Source organism: Garra rufa, chromosome 11, assembly GCF_049309525.1.
Source record: "Garra rufa chromosome 11, GarRuf1.0, whole genome shotgun sequence".
NCBI classification, from domain to species: domain Eukaryota; kingdom Metazoa; phylum Chordata; class Actinopteri; order Cypriniformes; family Cyprinidae; genus Garra; species Garra rufa.
In genome coordinates this window covers 29,405,523-29,425,618 of record NC_133371.1, presented here as the reverse complement: position 1 = coordinate 29,425,618, position 20,096 = coordinate 29,405,523, and the positions used below count along the sequence as shown (strand labels likewise).

Below are 20,096 nucleotides of genomic sequence, written 5' to 3'. Positions count from 1 at the left end.
TGTTGGCATGACACAGGACTGATGGTAGCGCTCACCTTTTCTTCTCCGGACAAGCCTTTTTCCAGATGCCTCAAACAATCGGAAAGAGGCTTCATCTGAGAATATGACTTTGCCCCAGTCCTCAGCAGTCCATTCGCCATACTTTTTGCAGAAGATCAATCTGCCCCTGATGTTTTTTTTGGAGAGAAGTGGCTTCTTTGCTGCCCTTCTTGACACCAGGCCATCTTCCAAAAGTCTTGGCCTCACTGTGCGTGCAGATGCGCTCACACCTGCCTGCTGCCATTCCTGAGCAAGCTCTGCACTGGTGGCACTTCGATCCCGCAACTGAATCCTCTTTAGGAGACGATCCTGGCGCTTGCTGGACTTTCTTGGATGCCATGAAGCCTTCTTAAAATCATTGTTCTTCCATTGTTAACCATGGTGACCTGCAAAGAAACACATGCAGCCATCATTGCGTTGCATAAAAATGGCTTCACAGGCAAGGATATTGTGGCTACTAAGATTGCACCTAAATCAACAATTTATAGGATCATCAAGAACTTCAAGGAAAGAGGTTCAATTCTTGTTAAGCTCACCCTCCTTTTAACATGTCAAGTCTGCCATTCTAACCCAATCAGCCTGACATAATGATCTCCAGCCTTGTGCTCGTCAACATTCTCACCTGAGTTAACAAGACGATTACTGAAATGATCTCAGCAGGTTCTTTAATGACAGCAATGAAATGCAGTGGAAAGTTTTTTTTTCGGGATTAAGTTAATTTTCATGGCAAAGAAGGACTATGCAATTCATCTGATCACTCTTCATAACATTCTGGAGTATATGCAAATTGCTATTATAAAAACTTAAGCAGCAACTTCTCCAAATTCCAATATTTATGTAATTCTCAAAACTTTTGGCCACGACTGTACTATTTCTTGTGAAATTCCCTGTATTTAATCAAAATCATGACATTTTTTATCACTTTCTACTTGTAAACCCCCTGCCCCAGAGTCAACATTTTGTCTAGAAATAACTTATTTAAAATAGAAATATACATTTGTGACTCTGGACCACAAAACCAGTCATAAGGATCAATTTTTTAAATTGAGATTTATACGTCATTTGAAAGCTAAATAAATAAGCTTTCCATTAATGTATAGTTTGTTAGTATAGGACAAAATACAAATTATTTAAAATTTGGAATCTGAGCTTGCAAAAAAATTCTAAATATTGAGAAAATCACCTTTATCCAAATTAAGTTCTTAGCAATGCATATTACTAATCGAAAATTAAGTTTTGATATATTTACGGTAGGGAATTTACAAAATATCTTCATGGAACATTATTCCGCTTTAAGTTCCACAAAAACACACAGGCCCTGATGAGTTCTGTATTTTGTACTTTATTAGTAATTATGCTTAATTTTCTGTGATGTGTCACTTGAAAAACTAAAAGACTTCTGTATTTAATACTTATGTGAAATGCAAAATGTGCTTATATACTGTAAACTGTCAATACCGTATGATTTTCTGACTGTGGTGGCAAAAATGGAGCTAAAAATCAGTTTGCCATATAAATTCATTAATTCATTGAAGTGAAAGTTGAATTTGAATGCAAATATAATAAATATTTGATATTATTTTACTCTTTTGTCATTGACTCACACTGAATAATGGGCAATTGCACACAATTATGTTCACCCCTGAATTAAAATTTCCTGATAATTTACTCACCCTCATGTCATCCAAGATCTTCATGGCTTTCTTTCTTCAGTCGAAAAGAAATTAAGGTTTTTGAGGAAAACATTCCAGGTTTTTTCCATATAGTGGACTTCAATAGGATTGAAGGTCCAAAATGTATTTTCAATGCAGCTTCAAAGGACTCCACACAATCCCAGCTGAGAAATAAGGGTCTTATGAGGCAAAACGGTCAGTCATTTTCTAAAAAGAATAAAATAAAATATATATACTTTTTAACCACAAATGCTTATCTTGCACTAGCTAGACTTCACACATTATGTATTCACGTTGGAAGGGTCACGTGTGGGTTAGTCTCAGCCTCAGACGTCACGCCCACGGAACGTTGGCTCAACGTCTGATGCATATGGTACACTTGGAAACACTTCAGGAATATCGAAGTCGTCATCTGATTAGTTGAATTTGACCGGATTTCCAGGAAACGTGAGTGTCACATTTATTTTCGGTCCACCGGGAAACAAAGTGCAGACTGATTTACTTGCATTTTGCTAAAAGATGCTTATGCAGACGCCATTGTTGTTATACACATTTGCGACGTTCACGAGCAAATTACTGACTTACTGCTTGCTCTCCCTCTTCTTTATTAACTTTCAATGCTGGTCATTTCAATGACTGACTTGTTGCACGCCAGTCTGTTGTTGTGGGGGCATTTCCACGCACCGAAACGTGATGCTGAACGAAACGAACTGTGATTGGTTGTTTGACATGTCAGTCAAATGGCCTTATGGGCGGGCCTTGGCCAATGAAAGCTGCCATGAATTCCAGACCTTCAGCCGTCAGTCTGAAGGTCTGGCTACGCGAGACTACATGTGAGTGGTTCTTTACTTCAGTTGAAAATGGTAGGGTAGGATGAAAAACTCATCTCATTTTCTTCTCCAACTTTAAAGTAACATCGTTGTTTTACCTTTTCTATAAAGGACGTTTGACTTTTTTTGCTTTGTAAACACTGGGTCAGTACTTCCAACGTAACTATATAATGCATGTTAAGCTAGTGCAAGACAAGCATTTGTGGTTAAAATGTATAGTGTTATATATTTTTTTAGAAAATGACAGATCATTTCACTAGATAAGACCCTTATTCCTCGGCTTGAATTGTGTAGAGCCCTTTAAAGCTTCATTGAACCTGCAGTTTGGACCTTCAACCCATTGGCTTCCATTGAAGTCCACTATGGAGAAAAATCCTGGAATGTTTTCCTCAGAAACCTTAATTTCTTTTTGACTAAAGAAAGAAAGACATGAACATCTTAGATGACATGGAGAAAATAAATGATCAGGAAACATTTTATTCTGGAGTAAACGAATCCTTTAGCACTTTTTAGCAAATTGTCTCTTCCTTTCTTTTCTCATTGTAAAGTCAGACAGATGTGTTTAAGTGATTCATCTCTCATGAGCTCACCTGATTGAGTGTTTGTAGACAGACAGCAGCAGTGAAGGGCAGCTGAGGGAGACAGTGAATTCACTAGTGGCTTTTCTGTTCTGGTTTTTGTTGCAGACAGTTTGGTTTGACCTACATCAGCGACTAACAGACACTGATGGCACAACTAGCGCAGTAAGTACTAAAGCACGTCTTCAATACCAAATAGCATGATAAAAAATCCATAAAATCCTGAAAGAAAATGCATGACCAATTTTACCTTTTCTCTCCATATTAAAACACAAATACAGATTTATGCAAAAATTTAACTGAATAAACCCCTGTCAAATTGAGCTTGACTCCTTGTGGGTCTCTCCAAAGCTCCTCATGCTGTTCCACACACCTGCAGCACATCTGCCACCTGTTCCTCAGGATTTAGCCACATTTCATTCTTTATATGAAAGCACCAGCTCAGTGTGTTTAATACCAGCATGCACCAGGAGTCATTTGTGCTTCTAAAAGATGAGAGGCAGTATCACAATACACCTCACCTGGCCACAAATCAGTCCCGCTCTGTGGACCAGCGATACACACAGCAGCACATGATGAGAACACACAGAAAAATCATACGGTTTTGTTCGGTTAAAGTGTGGGAGTGCTGGGATTTAATCTCTTGTAGAACTTTGCGATTTAAAAGTTTTAGATCTAATAAAGAAAAGATTGCCACGTTTAAAAATAGGAAAAAGTGCAACTGAGTTCAGTGTGTAACAGAGATCTTAGCTCAAATTGACTTCCATCGTATTGACATCGGAGGGATCAGGGGTAATTGAATCATTCCTTTTTATCCATTAATCCTTGTCAGTTTCAGGACAAAATGGGGGTTGAGCAGGTTCCACCTGACAGCTTCAGCGCGTGCCACTGTGTTTGTTGGTTAACACAAGCTTTATTTTGGGACCCGTTAGATCGCACCTACAATAATATCAGGGTTTCCTGCAGTGTTATCTGCCGTGAATATTATACAGAGCAGAAAAGAGCCATTTTAAAACAATGACTGTGCAATTCCGAGCTATTCCTTTGTTTACAAGTGATTAGGAATGTGTCCGAATCTGTATATCGTGTTTGTAAAGGAAATTATGTGTATTGCGTGACCCCCGAAAGGGAATAAATACTGAATAAATATTGAAAAATATTTCAATGCTTTCTCTCGCAATTATACCATTGGGTAATTATACTGGATATAAATTGCGGGCATCAGGGAGCCGTTATTAATACACAGGGCATTGACATCGCTTTTGAATGCGCATTTGCTTTTTACTTTCACTTTTGAGATTTGGAATCACACTCTGAGTATTAGTGATGCGCGGATGGCGGTTATATCCGCGGGCGCTGCTGATAATCCGCGGGTCGGGTGGGTCGGGAAGTAAAAAAAATTCATTCTGATTATTTGCGGGTGGGTCGCGGGTGGATGAGATAAATCAATAATGATGCAAATATTAACTACATTTTCTATATTTTTAAATATAAATTTTAAAAACATTTTCTAGTTTTAAATACGTTTTTCATCAGGCAGACGATTACTTTTATGTGTGTTTGCCTGTTCGAGAAGTTTTTGGTGACAGAAACGGTATAATAATAATTATTATTGATTACTTATTTGAATCAGTAGATTATAACGAAAACAATACCTTAAAAATGAAAAGAAGCATATTTTTACGATCAGACATTTCTTAAACTGGTGAACCCCTGTAAACTTCAGTCCAAGCATGCACTCAAATAGTAAGTTCAGAACGGCTCTAACACAGAGAAAACTCGAACGATTCAAGATGACAGTTAACGTTATTCTTTTCTGCGTGGAGCGTGGATTTGGCTTAAAATCATATATATATATATATATATATATATATATATATATATATGTATATAAGTGCAGCAATGTGTAGATCAGCTGAATTACTCTGCTGTTAAAAATGAACCATCCATTTATCATATCATCATGCAAAACTAAGAATTACAATAAGTGTAATATGACGATCGGGTGCGGTTATCTAAATCAGAGAAAAATATAGGTGCGGGTGGGTGGCGGGCGGATAATTTATTTGAAGCTGCGGATTCAGGTGACGATTGAGCCCATCCGCGCATCTCTACTGTGTATACTATGGAGCGGCAGTACTTACCACACATTTTATAAAAGCCGTTTGTGGTTGACCAAACTGAACCTGGATTTCCAGGGCAAGAATCTTGACAACATTCGTGTTTGTTCTTATCATTTCCAGTCAGGTAGGTGAAATATTAGGCTAATATCTTAATACTGCTCGTATATATATCTTCACCACCTATTAACTTTAGTTTGTCAAAATAGTGCACAGTTTCCTGCTTACTAAGTCTTTCTCTGTATGATTTAGCAGCTTCCACACATTTTGTCTGTGATTTAGACAGCATAAATTAGCAGAACAATATACCGGTATTCAGTAGTACATTAACCATGCAATCCATGTGGTTGTGTACATCCAAGTATTTGGCTAACTGACAAAATCATGACGTGCAAACAAAAAGTGATTATTGCTCTGTTTGCTTGTAGTAAATTGCAAGCATTTTGACATTTGGATGACATTTTATTGAAATTAACCTAATATTAATAACAGGAAACATTTTGGTATGAACTGTAATGCTGAATATTTAAAAGGATAGATCACCCAAAAATGAAAATTCTGTCATTAATTACTAAACCTTATGTCTGGGAACATTTCAGTTGCATTGCTGTTGATACATGGTCAGAAAGCTCTCGGATTTCATCAAAAATAATAATTTGTTTTACGAAGAACAAAGGTCTTACGGGTTTAGAACGACATGAGGATGAGTAATTAATGACAGAATATTCATTTGGATGAACTATCCCTTTAAAACAAAAGCATTGTAGCATTGTAGATCTATATTACTATGTACTATGTATTTCTCCACACCCTCATATATTTAAATATGTATGAATGCATATATTAGCATATAATTATAGCTACTTAGGTTTTTGGTTTTTCTTCTGTAAATATTTATGTAAATCATTACAATGAGCTACATACAATGAGGTTGTTCATTTCACACATGCATAAACAAAATGTTCAGGCACCACCTCCAAATATAAGAAAACAATAGCTTTTTGAAGTCTATAACAGAGTGGAGATGCTGCAAGAAGGGAGAGGTTTTATCTTCTCCTCAAGACGTTTTTATAGAGAGTGGACTAATGACTGATCACTCCAACAGCTCAATGCATCTGTTAGCTCAGCGGTTTATACTTTACAGGCTGTATTCACTGACTTAAATAGACTCCTATACCACCCGCAGTGCTTGTCTTGATTGGCCGGGAGGAATATAAATCAGCTGTCTGCTGATAAAACCTTAGAAGATAGGCGGAAAGAGAATGGGAGAGCTATCTGAAGGAGTTATACAACTACATATCTGAAAGCCATCTTTGCTCGTTTAGAGGAAATTATCATTGGGTGGACGCAGAAGGGGAGAACAAGCTGCTCCCATTTGTGCCTCTCAGGCTTTAACAAAGCAGCTCATTTAAAGAGACGCTGAAGTTCAAAAGGGGAGAAATTAAAAAGCGATTTAATGTTAGCATTGAAATGGAAAAATGGGGGTAGAAAGATGCCAATCAGACAGAAATGGGACGGTATTCCCCAGTTTCCATGGTAACGGTGAAATTTCTCAAACCCTCTGAGAATCTATCGGTTTTTATGGGCTCGTACTGTACCTGAGACATTCTCCTCACTTACATGGTAGGAAATTGTGCACATAAAATAGTCTCTCCTCTGTTAGTGCAAGTGTGTGTGTGTTTCACAGTCTGATGCATAATGTAGAAGTGGAGCATTTCAACTCCACATGGGGGTCTTTAGGGTTCATTAGTTTAGGTTCCCTTCTGAGCCAAAGAGAAACACACACACACTTGTGCATATACACAAAGCACATTCACCACATCAGGGATTGCTAATTCCACATACACAAATGAAAGACATTGCAGTGCACCCAAGAAATATTACTAAACTGGCTTCAATCAGAGTGGGAGATTTAAGGATTCTAATAATACAATATCCCACTGAGTCCAAAGCCTCTTAACAGGGTCACATTTGCTTCATCTACCGAGCTTTGTTTTATCAGTTTATTCCACAGCACCGAGTCTGAATGAAGCCCCCTCGCTGTTCAAACAAACACTGAAGACTAATGAAAGACATTAGTGCAATCGGTCGCAATGCAGCTTGTTCGGATCAGCAACATGTCGAAGAGCAAAGAAAATTGGATTCCGAATCCTCGTGCATTCCTCTAATTATTTGTACGTACCCATCAGATCAGGCCTCCAGTGGGGGAGAATGGGAAAACAGAATGATACTTATTGAGTTTTGTGTAGGTTGGGTAATGTAGTGTTTCTGATTGCATTCTGGCTAGTGTTGGGTGGCATAGTGCTCTTGATTAAGTTCAGGGTTTATTACCAGGCTTCTGCTCTTTTATTGCCCTCGCCTTCTGGGAACGGGACGGCTGTCAAATCAAAGGACCTAATGGGTTTCGCTTGGGTTTTATCTTTCCCACCTGCAGGGGAACAGCACATGCTCTATTAAAGATGTGACACCTTAGTTATATCATACGCTACACCCTGGTTTCTAAAAAACGTACCCTTTCTTCACTGTGTAATGCCTGTGAACTTATGATTTGTGTTGCGGTGAGGTTGTTTAGTTGTCATATGGCATATAAATGTTAAAGGCAAACCCAGACTGAATCTGAAGACTTTTCTTTTAGGGACAATCTAAGTAATTCTGCAAAGTTCCCCAGGTGCAGTGTATGGAAGCCTGTTTCTGCCACTGAATAAAAGAAAAAAAAAATTGTAATTGCGACTTTTTATCTCACAGTTCTGTGAGATCTTGCAATTCTGACTTTTTCTTCAGAATTGCATGATATAAACTTGCAAATCAGACTTTTTTCTCAGAATTAGGATATAAACTCGCAATTGCGAGTTATAGTCAGAATTGCGATACATAATCTTACAATTCTGACTTTTTTTCCTCAGAATTGTGAGATATAAACTCGCAATTCTGAGAACACAGTCTTTTTTTCCTCTCAAAATTGGACTTTATAACTCGCAATTGTAAGTTTATATCTCGCAATTCTGAGGAAAAAGTCTGAATTGTGTAAAAAAAAGTCAGAATTGCAAGATACAAACTCACATTTTTAAGGGAAAAAATTCAGAATTGCGAGTTTATATCTCACAATTTTGAGAAAAAAAGTCAGAATTGCAAGATACAAACTCACATTTTTAAGGGAAAAAATTCAGAATTGCGAGTTTATATCTCACAATTTTGAGAAAAAAAGTCAGAATTGCGAGATATAAACTCATAACTGCAAGAGAAAAAAAGTATGAGATTGTGAGATTCAAGCTGATACAAACGGAAGTTTATATCTCACAATTCTAAGAAAAAAGTTTGAATTGCGAGGAAAAAAAGTCTGAATTGTGAGATACAAACTCACATTTGTGAGAAACAAGTCAGAATTGGGAGTTCCCGGTTTCCCAAACATGGTAAAAGCCTAGTCCTGGACTAAAATGTAAGTCTGAGCTGTTTCAACTGAAGGGAACTTGCACTGACTAATCTTAAAATATATCAGTGCCTTTGTTTTGTCTCAAGATGCACACCAGTAATGTTTTTTTCTAAGGCATGTTTATAAAAGTACTTGTCTTAACTGAACTATAGCCTAATTCTGGCTTAGGCTAAGCCCTGTCTTTGAAACCGGGCCACAACTTTACAATTTTGAGGAAAAAAAAAAGAGTCAGAATTGCGAGAAATAAACTCACTATTTTGAGAGAAAAAAGTCTTAATTGTGAGATATAAAGTCGCAATAACGTTTTAAATTTTTGTATTCAGTGGTGGAAATAGGCTTCCATAGCAGTGGGCCTAGTTCTAGCATAATATTCACACAGCTGTTCAAAATTTTGGGGACACTTAACAAGGCTACATGTATTTGATCAGAAATACAGTAAAAACAGTCATTTTGTGAACTGTTATTGCAATTTAAAATGTTATTAATTCCTGTGATGGCAAAGCTGAATTTTCAGCAGTCGTTACTCCAGTCCTGTCACATGAAATGCTGATTTGGTGCTCAAGAAACATTTCTTATTATTATCAATGTTTATGATACTTTTTTAAGTTTAAAAGAACAGCATTTTCAACAGAAATGTTTTTACAGACACTTTTAATCAATTGAATGCATACTTAAAAGTATTAATTTCATTTTAAAAAATCCTACTTACCCCAGACGTTTGAACTGTAGTGCATTATAAACATTTCACAGGGTATTACTTTAGGTTGATATGAAGTGGCATATAGGCATCTTAAACTTTTATGATTTCCAGCATATAAATGCAGATGTTAATCAGTGCGTCAGGCTCCATTAGGGTCCTCTGCAGTGTGGAAATAGACTGCTAAGCAATTATTACATTTAAACCTATCATTTCTTAGCCCGTTGCAGGGTAATATCAGTTATTTAATCAAATCTCTCAGACTTAATAAAACTGGTTCAAGATGACAGCACCATTTTAGAAAGGAGTAGGAGGCCTGAGTGACATGTTACACGAGAGGTGCAATTGTGTGAAATAGACAAGTCAGAAGCAGTTCAGTTTCATTTCCGTTAAGGTCTAGATTGATCCTTCTGGAAAAGCTATGTTTTTTTTTTTTTTCCTGGGCCAGTTTTAAAGCCTATATTTGGTAGCCAACCACACTCCCACAATCCTACATCATTTAGATTACACTGGGAATTAATTAGTTACTTAGGCCACAATCCAAATAAGTAGCTGTATTGATTTTACAGTCTGGTATGTGTCATATTTATTTCTCCTTCTCCTAAAGGAATAACCATATACAGATCTTGCATAAGCCTTCAGCTCCAATATAGACAATGACTCTTAGTAAATGAGGGTCAAAGCTTTTAAGGCAGTTTGTTTTTTCCTAACCAGGTTAGAGTTAAGTGTTTATAACTCATGATTTACACTGTGATTTAAGTCTCTAAATATGTCTGGTTTTATTTATTTAGTCTAAAGAGAATATTAAGCAAATACTAACATCAAGACAAATGTTAATAATATTCAAAGTGTTTGTAAACTTTCCATGCATTTTAATGGCAAGTTTAATCATCCCTCCAGACTCACAGTTTTATTATGTATTCAGGCTATTGAAAAGTAATCTGCCACTTTATCTCTCTCTCTTTCTCTCACTCTCTCTTTCTTCAGTCTCTCTACCTGATCCGTCAGGAGATGAATGTTTCCCAGAAGCAGCTGGGAGAGTTCTGTGAGGCCCTGAAACAATACCTGAAGAATGTGTCTGCTCAGAGAGACTGTTTCCAGTAAGTTGACTTGATGTGTTTGTCTCAAAGGGGTAGGATAGTTAGTATGGTTCACCCAAAAAAGAAAATTCTGTCATTAATTACACACCCTCATGTCATTCTAAACCCTGTAAGAGAAGAAATCTTTGAATAAAGCCGTTATTTTTCTTTTCTTTGCACACAAGAAGTGTTCTAGTAGCTTCATGACATTACAGTTGAACTACTGGATATAAACAAGATATAATCTTACAATTCTGACATTTTTTTCACAGAATTAAGAGATATAAATTTGCAACTGCGACTTTTAAAGTCAGAATTGCAGTCTTTTCCTCTCAAAATTGGACTTTATAACTCGCAATTGCAATTCTGATAAAAAAAAGTCAGATACAAATTCAGTCTTTTTTTCTCATAATTGAGATATAATCTTGCAATTCTGACTTTTTTCTCACAAATGTGAGTTTGTATCTCAATTCAGATGTTTTTTTTGCAATTGCAAGTTTATATCTCACAATTTTAAGAAAAAAAAACAGAATTGCATGAAAGTCAGAGTTGCGAGATATAAACTCGCAATTGCAAAAAAAAAAAAAAAAACGTGAAACAAAAAACATGAGAACAAAAGTCAGAATTGCACGTTTATATCTCACAATTAATAAGAAAAGGTCTGAATGGCATAAAAAAGTCAGAATTGTAAGATATAAACAAACTCAAAAAATCTGAAGCAGCTGGGAGAGTTCTGCAAGGCCCTGAAACAATACCTGAAGAATGTGTCCAGTGAGTGGACTTCATGTGTTTGTCTTAAAGGGATAGTATAGTTAGTATAGTTCATCATCCTCATGTCATTCCAAACCTGTAAGAGAATAAATTGTTGAATAAAGCCGTTATTTTTCATTTCTTTGCGCACAAAAAGTATTCTCATAGCTTCATAAAATTACGATTAACCCATTGATGGACTATTTTATCAATGTTCTTACTACCTTTCTGGGCCTTGAATGTGTCAGTTGCATTACTGTCTATGCAGGGTCAGAAAGCTCTTGAATTTCATCAAAAATATCTTAACTTGTGTTCCGAAGATGAACGACGGTTTGGAACGACATAATTATTGACAGAATTTTCAATTTTGGGTGATCTATCCCTTTAAGCTTGACCTTCTAGTGAGCATTTTCCTCATTGCATTATATTAAGTTCAATTGTCAGTATGATAGTACAAAAACATTCTGTGCTTTTTTCGTGATGTTAGACTGAAGTGTTTATCTGCTAATGGAATGGGGTATGTATGTTGTATGTGTCAAAATGTCTGTTGGAGGGTAGAAAAATCTATACCGCTATGCATTTCTTAGAGAATGAACCTGTGCATCTCTCACTAATATATTGTGTATTTATCCCTGATGTGTTGAAAAACGACACCGTATCGTTTTGCCTCCTGTGGATAAAGATGGGAGGCAAGCTGAGGGGAGTGTTGTTATTCTAGTTCATGAATTAATGATGAAACTGGCTAAACAATTGCAGTTTTTTTTCTGCAGTATTAATACACAGCATTTACAAAGCCATAAAAGATCAAAAAATAGTCCTGAAATGTTTTAAAATAAGCTACATTCAAAAGGGTCAGTAAGATTTTTGTTTTATTTTTAAGAAATTAAAAGGATAGTTCACCCAAAAATAAAAATTCTGTCATTAATTACTCACCCCCGTGTTATTCCAAACCTGTAAGACCTTTGTTTATCTTCTGAACACAAATTAAGATATTTTTGATGAAATCTGAAAGCTTTCTGACCCTGCATAGACAGCAATGCAAGTATTTTTGTAGCTTTGTAAAATTAAAGTTGAACCACTGATGTCACTTGGACTATTTTAATGATGTCCTTACTACCTTTCTGGGCCTTGAACATGGTAGTTGCATTGTTGTCTTTACAGGATCAGAAAGCTCTCGGATTTCATCAAAAAAAAAAATCCAAATTTGTCCTTATGGGTTTGGAACAACATAAGAGTGAGTAAATATTGACAGAAATCTCAATCTCAATCAAAAGTGACAGTTAATTACATTGACTATCAGTTAAGCAGCACAAGTCCCCAGACTTTTAAACGGTAGTTGCTTCATTTTGATATTTTTGGTCAGGCCACGACTTAGAGCATTTTCATCCCCACAGGATGAAATATTAATGTAAGCGCAGTGAGTAAAATAGGACCTTTGTAGTGTTTCTCAAGGAAGCTCCCCGAGTCTGTTCTCTGAGAGAGAGCTTTGTGTGGCAGCATTTTGTACTGCCGTCATGATTCACATCAGACTAGTGAATAATTGATCAGTGAGAACATCTGCAAGCTTCTGCAAAGACCCAATCGCTGCTGAACTGTCATCTCTGCAGCCTCTCTTTTATCTGCCTTATTTCTTTTAACTTTCCTCCTCTCTATTACTCTATTGTCATGTTCTGTTTGTGAAATCCTTGAAGTTTGAGGATGTTGACGTCAGATGAACAGTGACTGAAATGCTTTCTTTTTCACAATCACCCATTATATTTAAATAAACTCGTATATCTCAATAACACCAAGCCACTGACCAGCTTGCACAGTCCTATTTACTTAACAATGCACATTCTGTGAAGGATTCATTGGAACAAAAAGAATAGTTTGTCTTCATAATCTTCAGTTTCAAGTTGTCCTTATTGAATATCTAGTTTCTGTCTTAAATACATCAAATTACAGATGTAAAATGGATATAGCAAAACAATTAACATTGATTTTAAACATCTACAGCTGCTGGAAACATGACCTGGCAGGTTCTCTAATATGTAGGCGACCCAAGATTGAGTAAAGCTTGAATCATTTCCCCATCCAGAAAGCACTAAAAAGCAACTCTCTGCAATTTTGCAGCCTCTAATGAAAGTTTGAGGAGCGTCTGAAGTGGCTGATGTTTAGACTTCTGTTGATTTATTGAGCTAATGCTAATCATTGCTACAGCTGCAGCCCTTGAGGCAATAAAAAAGCAGAGCAGGAATATGTGAGGAGGTACTGCCATCAAGTGGAGGGTCATACAGTACTATGGATAATTATGGTGCTGTTTACATTTTCTGTAGATTAGAAGTAGTTTCCCTGTCCTCAAACACATTACACCTATTTTCTTTATTCTCACTGTTTGTTTCTATAAGATTCAGTGTTTTCAATCTGGCTGCTTTTTCACTTTTGTTCTTCTGTTGACCTCTCTCCAGTGTTACAGCTGTGAGGCTGCCTGATGGCCTTTCCTTTGTGGTGTATGAGTTCTGGGATGGAGAGGAGGAGTGGAAGAGGTACAGTAAAACTCCTTTTCTCTTGTGTGAATCAGGGTTTGTGTTCACTAAGATCTTCTCTCTAAACTTTGGTCATCGTGCCATTAGTACCTGATTTACCTTAAGATAAAAAAAATGTTTACTTTGAACTTAAGTTCATTTTTAAGTATAAAATGCATTTTATATATAGTTTTCATTGGCATTTATAGAGGGTTTGCACTTATGTCACGATTTGGTCAGTTATCCTGATGCGCAGCCATATTGGAGATACTCAGATGTGAACAACAGCATGGACTGCACGGTTAATGTACTACTGAATACGTTGCTCTGCTAATTTATGCTGTTTAAACCATGGAATAAACGTGTAAAAGCTGTTAAATCATACAGTAAGCAGGAATGGGTGCAATATATTGACCAACTAAAGTTAATAGGTGGTAAAGTATTAGATATTGACCTAATATTTCACCTACCTGACTGAAAACGATTAGAAGAAACACAAATGTTGTCAAGATTTTTGCCCTGGAAATCCTGGTTCAGTTTGACCAACCACAAATGCTTTTTGTTCCTCAGACAAGTTTTGCACTCTTCTCTTGACAACCTAAAATATTGTCCTGTATTTTTAAACTGAGCTTGATGTTTTTTTATTTTTTATTATATGGAATAGAGCAGCTTTGGTGTTTTGATAACTCCATTTGTGTTTCGTGGTGGCCATGAGTCGCACATGAGGGTGACATAGACAATAGCAATTTTCATTCAGCAAATGATGAATTCAAACTGCTGCTTAGTTCAAAAAGAACTTGTGTTTATAGAGCTCTACACTATTTACAGTGGACCAATTTGGGTTTTCTGTCCCTGTCCTAAAAAAATCTTGCTGAAATTTAATGGAGATTGTTCATGAGTCTATTGTTTGTCCTGAGCAGTTAAACTGCCTGCTGTTCTTCAGAAAAATCCTTCAGGTCCCACACATTCTTTGGTTTTCCAGCATTTTTGTGTACTTGAACCCTTTCCAACAATGACTGTTTGATTTTGAGATCCATATTTTCACACTGAGGACAACTGAGGGACTCATATGCAACTATTACAGAAGGTTCAAACACTCACTGATGCTTCAGAAGGCAAAATGATGCATTTTTACCAGGGGGTGAAAACTTCTGAACAGAATGGAGATGTGTACATTTTTCTTATTTTGCACTTTTTTCACCCCCCAGCTCTCAACACTTTTTCTTCTGAAACATCGATGGGCATTTGAACCTTCTGTAATAGTTGCATGAGTTCCTCAGTTGTCCTTTGGATGGATCTCAAAATCATACAGTCATTGTTGGAAAGGGTTGAAATACACAAAAATGCTGGAAAACCAAGGAATTTGTGAGACCTGAAGGATTTTTCTGAAGAACAGCAGGCACTTTAACTGTTCAGGACAAACAAGGGACTCATGAACAACTATCACTAAACAAAAAAACACAGCTATGGATGATTCAGGTAACAACACAGTATTAAGAATCAAGGGGATGTAAACATTTGAACGGGTTCATTTTTATAAATTCAAGTTTTTTTTTTTTTTTTTTTTTGCATGATCCCTCTTACTTTGGTAAAAGTTACATTTAAAATTCAATTGGCTCAAAAACCGGATACATTAACAATATATTATTGCTGCTACTTTGCATCTGAAGACATTGGAGTGCCATTTCTAACCTTCTCTGCTTCTCTTTCTCAGGCACCTGCAGACTGCTGCTTGCAAGGCTTTCCAGCATGTGAAAGTGGATACTCTGTGCCAGCCCGAGGCTGTGTCCGCTGTCGCTGTGCCTGGTGCGTTCCACTGCTGCCAGCCGTAGGGGCTGCTTTGGGCTTTGGTGCCAAACGGCCTTTGATGCTACTTTTTTGTGTCTTGTGTAGTCTGTGGGGTGATGTCCTTACATTTCACAGCCATTATGTATTCCTACCTGCCCTACAGGATTACTCTCATTTTTCAGCATGCCCGTCCTCTGACATTCTCTGCATTAATACCTTTTGAAGTTCGAACTCTCACAAGCTTATTTTAGCTCAGGGTCAGAAGACAGCTGTTGCAAAATACACAATATAATTATCCTACATAGTTATTACACAAATTTCTCAGTCATTCTCTCTATAGATAGATAGATAAATAGCTATAGATACAAAATAAAATAAATAAATAATAAATTCATATATATACACACACTGCCATTCAGAAGTTTGGGATGAGTACGATTTTTATTGTTTGTTAAAGAAGTTTCTTATGCTCATAGAGGCTCATAGAGGCCGTCAAAAATACAAAAAAATGTAATATAGTGAAATATTATTACGATTTAAAATAACGGTTTTCTATTTTAATATGCATTAAAATCTCATTTATTCCTGTCATCAAAGCCGAATTTTCTGCATCATTACTCCAGTATTCAGTGTCATGATCCTTCAGAAATCATTCTAACATGTTGATTTATTATCAATGTTGGAAACAATTGTGCTTCTTAATATTATTTTAGAACCTTTTTTTCAGCATTCGTTGATGAATAAAATGAATAAAAAGAACAGCATTTATTTAAAAATAGAAGTTTTTTCTTTCAATATATCCTACTGTTTAAAAGTTTGGGGTCAGAAAATTGTTACTCTTTCTTTTTTTGAAAGAAATCAACACTTTCATTCAGCAAGGATGTGTTAAATTGATAAAAGGTGATAACAAAAATTTCTATTTTGAATACATACTGTTCTTTGTAACTTTTTATTAATCAAAGAATCCTGAATCCAAAGTATCACAGGTTCCAAAAAATATTTGGCAGCACAACTGTTGCCAACATTGTTAATTCTAATAATAAATCAGTACACTACAATAATTTCTGAAGGATCATGTGACACTGAAGACTGGAGTAATGATGCTGAAAATTCAGCTTTGCCAGCACAGGAATAAATTCTATTTTAAAATATGTTAAAAACAGAAAATCATTATTTTAAATTGTACTAATATTTTTCAATATTACTGTTTTTTCAGTATTTTTGATCAAATAAAAGCAAGCCTTACTGATCAAACTTTTGAACGGCAGTATGTGTTTTTTAATTATATATTTTAATTATATAGAAATTATTATATATATATTTTTTTTTAGAAATGTTTAGAAAATATCACATATTGAAGATTTTTTAAATTTAATAATAAAAGTAGTGTGTATTGCAGTAAATCTCAATAGCTCAATTGCAATAATCTGTTTTAAATTACTATATATTTTTTTATATTTCAGCTATTACACATTGTCTGTTATAGCTTAATTGCAAAAATCTATATCAATAAAATAATTCTTACTATAATCGTTTTTATATATAATTTCATCAGTTAAGCATTGTCTATTATGATACAAAACAAAACGTCTGAGTTTTTTCCCTTTTTTTCCTTCCTGTCATTTTCTCTTTGGATGTGAAATGATTTGAACAACCAACCCATACCATGTGATGCCTTTTTGTATAACCATGACAGAAACAATTTGTCTAAAATGTTGGTCTCTACCAGTCAAAAGTTCTTAAACACTTAAGTTTTTTTTTTATTACCTCTGAAGTACAGCAAAAACAGAAAAATTTGGAAATATTTTTACTATTTAAAATAACTTTTCTATTTGAATGTATTTTAAAATGTAATTTATTCCTGATTTCAAAGCTGAATTTTTAACATCATTACTTTAGTCACATGATCCTTCAGAAATCATTCTAATATTCTGATTTGCTGCTTAAAAACATTATTATTATGTTGAAAACAGCTGAGTAGAATTTTTCAGGTTTCTTTGACGAATAGAAAGTTCAGAAGAACAGCATTCATCTGATCAGGTCTCACAAATTCTTTGGTTTTCCAGCATTTTTGTGTATTTGAACCCTTTCCAACAATGGATCCATATTAGATCCATATTTTTACACTGAGGGACTCATATGGAACTATTACAGAAGGTTCAAACGCTCACTGATGCTTCAGAAGGAAAAACAATGCATTTTCACCAGAGGGTGAAAACTTTTGAACATAATGGATATTATTTTGCCTAAATATCATATTTTTTCATTTAGTACTGCCCTTCAGAAGCTACAGAAGATAGTTACATATTTCCTTATATTATTATTATGTTGAAAACAGCAAAGTAGAATTTTTTCAGGTTTCTTTGATGAATAGAAAGTTCAGAACATTATTTATCTGAAATAGAAATCTTTTGTAACATTATAAATGTCTTTATCATCACTTCTGGTCAATTTAAAAATTACACCCCCCAAAAATTATACTGACTGCAAGCTTTTGAATGATATAGTGTATAATGTTACAAAAGCTTTTTATTTCAGATAAATGCTGATCTTTAAATCTTTTTATCAATCAAAGAATCCTGAAAACACGTGCCCAACTGTTTTAAATATTGATGATAATAATACTACTAATAATAAATGTTTCTTGAACAGCAAATCGGCATATTAGAATGATTTCTGAAGGATCATGTGACACTGAAAAATAAATGACATTTTAATATATATTCAGATAGAAAACAGTTATTTTAAATAGTAAAGTTGAGGCTTGTGTGAGCAGAAGAGACTTTAAAAAACATCAAGAATGTTACTGTCCAAAAACTTTTGACTGGTTTGGTTCATAAAGACAGGAAGTTGAGGCATTAAACATGTTATCTTTTTAATCATGACACTGACTCTGACTCTCTCTTTTTCTAGCCGCCTGGTGCAGCTTGAACAGAGACTGAGAAGCGAGCCGGTCTGCGGGTGGAACCATCCCGCCTTATGCCTGAAAACCTTCTCTTCTTCTCCCTGTCACAGTCCCTGCTATCTTAAATCCTCCCTTTCTCTCGGCGCTCTCCCCACTCTGTCTCCTCCTCTTTTGTAATTACTTGTTTACACAGTATCCATTTGATATTGAGCCAAAAGTAGTGTCTGCTGTAAACGCCAGACACAGTACCCTCTTCCCTCCACACCCTCCACTGCAACATACAGAAACAACATTAAAACTCCCCAGAGCATTTGGGAACCTCACCTGGTTGATTCACATTTGCATTTGAAATAGCAACTTACATAAACAGCCTCTTCAAAACTAAACGAGGCTGATTAATATTTCATCCCAATTCAAACACGCATCCGCTGCTTTGCAAACAGTTCCCTGCGGTACAACTTCTGAGAAGACAAAAACTGTGCAGCGAAGTATTTCTACAGCCGTCCATGGACAATAGCATTTCTGTAAAGGTCATTTGATACTAGTTATAGGTTGGTGTTATAAGTGCTTTGAACTGTATCTTCATGAAACATTTTTGTGAGCCACCTAGAGAGACTGGTAGTTTTGTCAAAAAATGAGCATGACAAATTCTGCCAGTCGAAGGGCCTACATTTACAACACACCAAATGAACATCTGGTCCAAAAGCACAATGTACCTGACGTATAGACGGAATGCTTATGTAAATGAGATTTGCTGACAGGGAGTAGAGAATATCCGGAGTAATAACAGAATTGTATTGAATATTTTATGTTGATCATTTTTGAAAGATGATATATGGATTTAGGAAGAGCGAGTAGAGTTAGAGAGCGGCATTAAATTATTATTCCATCAGTTTTATTGCTTCTCTATAATTGAACATTTGGCATCAAATCATTTCTCAGGACGAGCAAAAAGTGGGTCAGACTTTCACATCTCATAAAGGCTGTTGTGTTTGTGTGAATTTCTGGTTGGCTCAATGTGTAAACAACTCAACACGGCCCGAACTGCAGCGTTCCTTTCCGTTTGCTTTCCCACCGATCCTGCCTTCTGTTTGGTTCGTTTTTCCCCCTCACAGTGAGTGCATGTTACAAATGAATGTCCAGTAAATTATTTGCGGTAGAATTTAGCTATGCTACTTTAAATGGAATTTGTGCATTTCTTATTTTCTTTTATATTACTCCAGTAACGGAACAAAACTCTCTCTATATATGAAATGAATCAAACTTACTATATGAGCAGTCACTTTTAATGGCATTGTTTGATGAAATACTACTTCTTATACCCATGTATGTTTCCGTATACTGGCTTTCTCTCTTATAAGTGAGTGTAGAGATTTATTGCAGGGATGCAAAGTATTATATTCGTCTGAAATTTGTTAAAATTCTAGATTATGTAGAGTGCTGCTATTCAATAAAGTACTGAAAAAGGCTCTGTCATTGCATTTTCAGCTTTTTTTCAGACATTGCGTGTTGAAATGAGACAATTTGTATGAAAATGTATTTATAAAAACACTAATTTGCTTAGGTTTACAGAAGTGTTTCCAGTGAAATCTAAGGCATAGTCTAAATGTAAATGCATAGCTTCTCCTCTTTTTCTAATTTCCAATACTATATTCTTTAAATAGTTCACCCAAAATTAAAAATTGTCATTAATTACTCACCCT

The 20,096-nt window shown here is 35.7% G+C and overlaps 1 protein-coding gene across 2 annotated transcripts in view; it reads left to right on the top strand.

Annotated features, from left to right (window-relative positions):
* necab2 (N-terminal EF-hand calcium binding protein 2) overlaps positions 1 to 19,865 on the top strand; it is a 137,963-nt gene extending 118,098 nt beyond the window's left edge. Inside the window, exons 9-13 of one of the 2 annotated variants that reach the window (XM_073850679.1) lie at positions 3,229 to 3,285; positions 10,355 to 10,467; positions 13,644 to 13,721; positions 15,415 to 15,506; positions 18,402 to 19,865. In XM_073850679.1, the coding sequence (XP_073706780.1) occupies positions 3,229 to 3,285; positions 10,355 to 10,467; positions 13,644 to 13,721; positions 15,415 to 15,506; positions 18,402 to 18,430 (369 nt within the window). In that variant the 3' untranslated portion in view covers positions 18,431 to 19,865. The remainder of the gene's footprint in view (positions 1 to 3,228; positions 3,286 to 10,354; positions 10,468 to 13,643; positions 13,722 to 15,414; positions 15,507 to 18,401) is intronic. The other variant, XM_073850680.1, reaches the window with a different exon arrangement.
* The last annotated feature ends 231 nt before the right edge of the window (positions 19,866 to 20,096 follow it).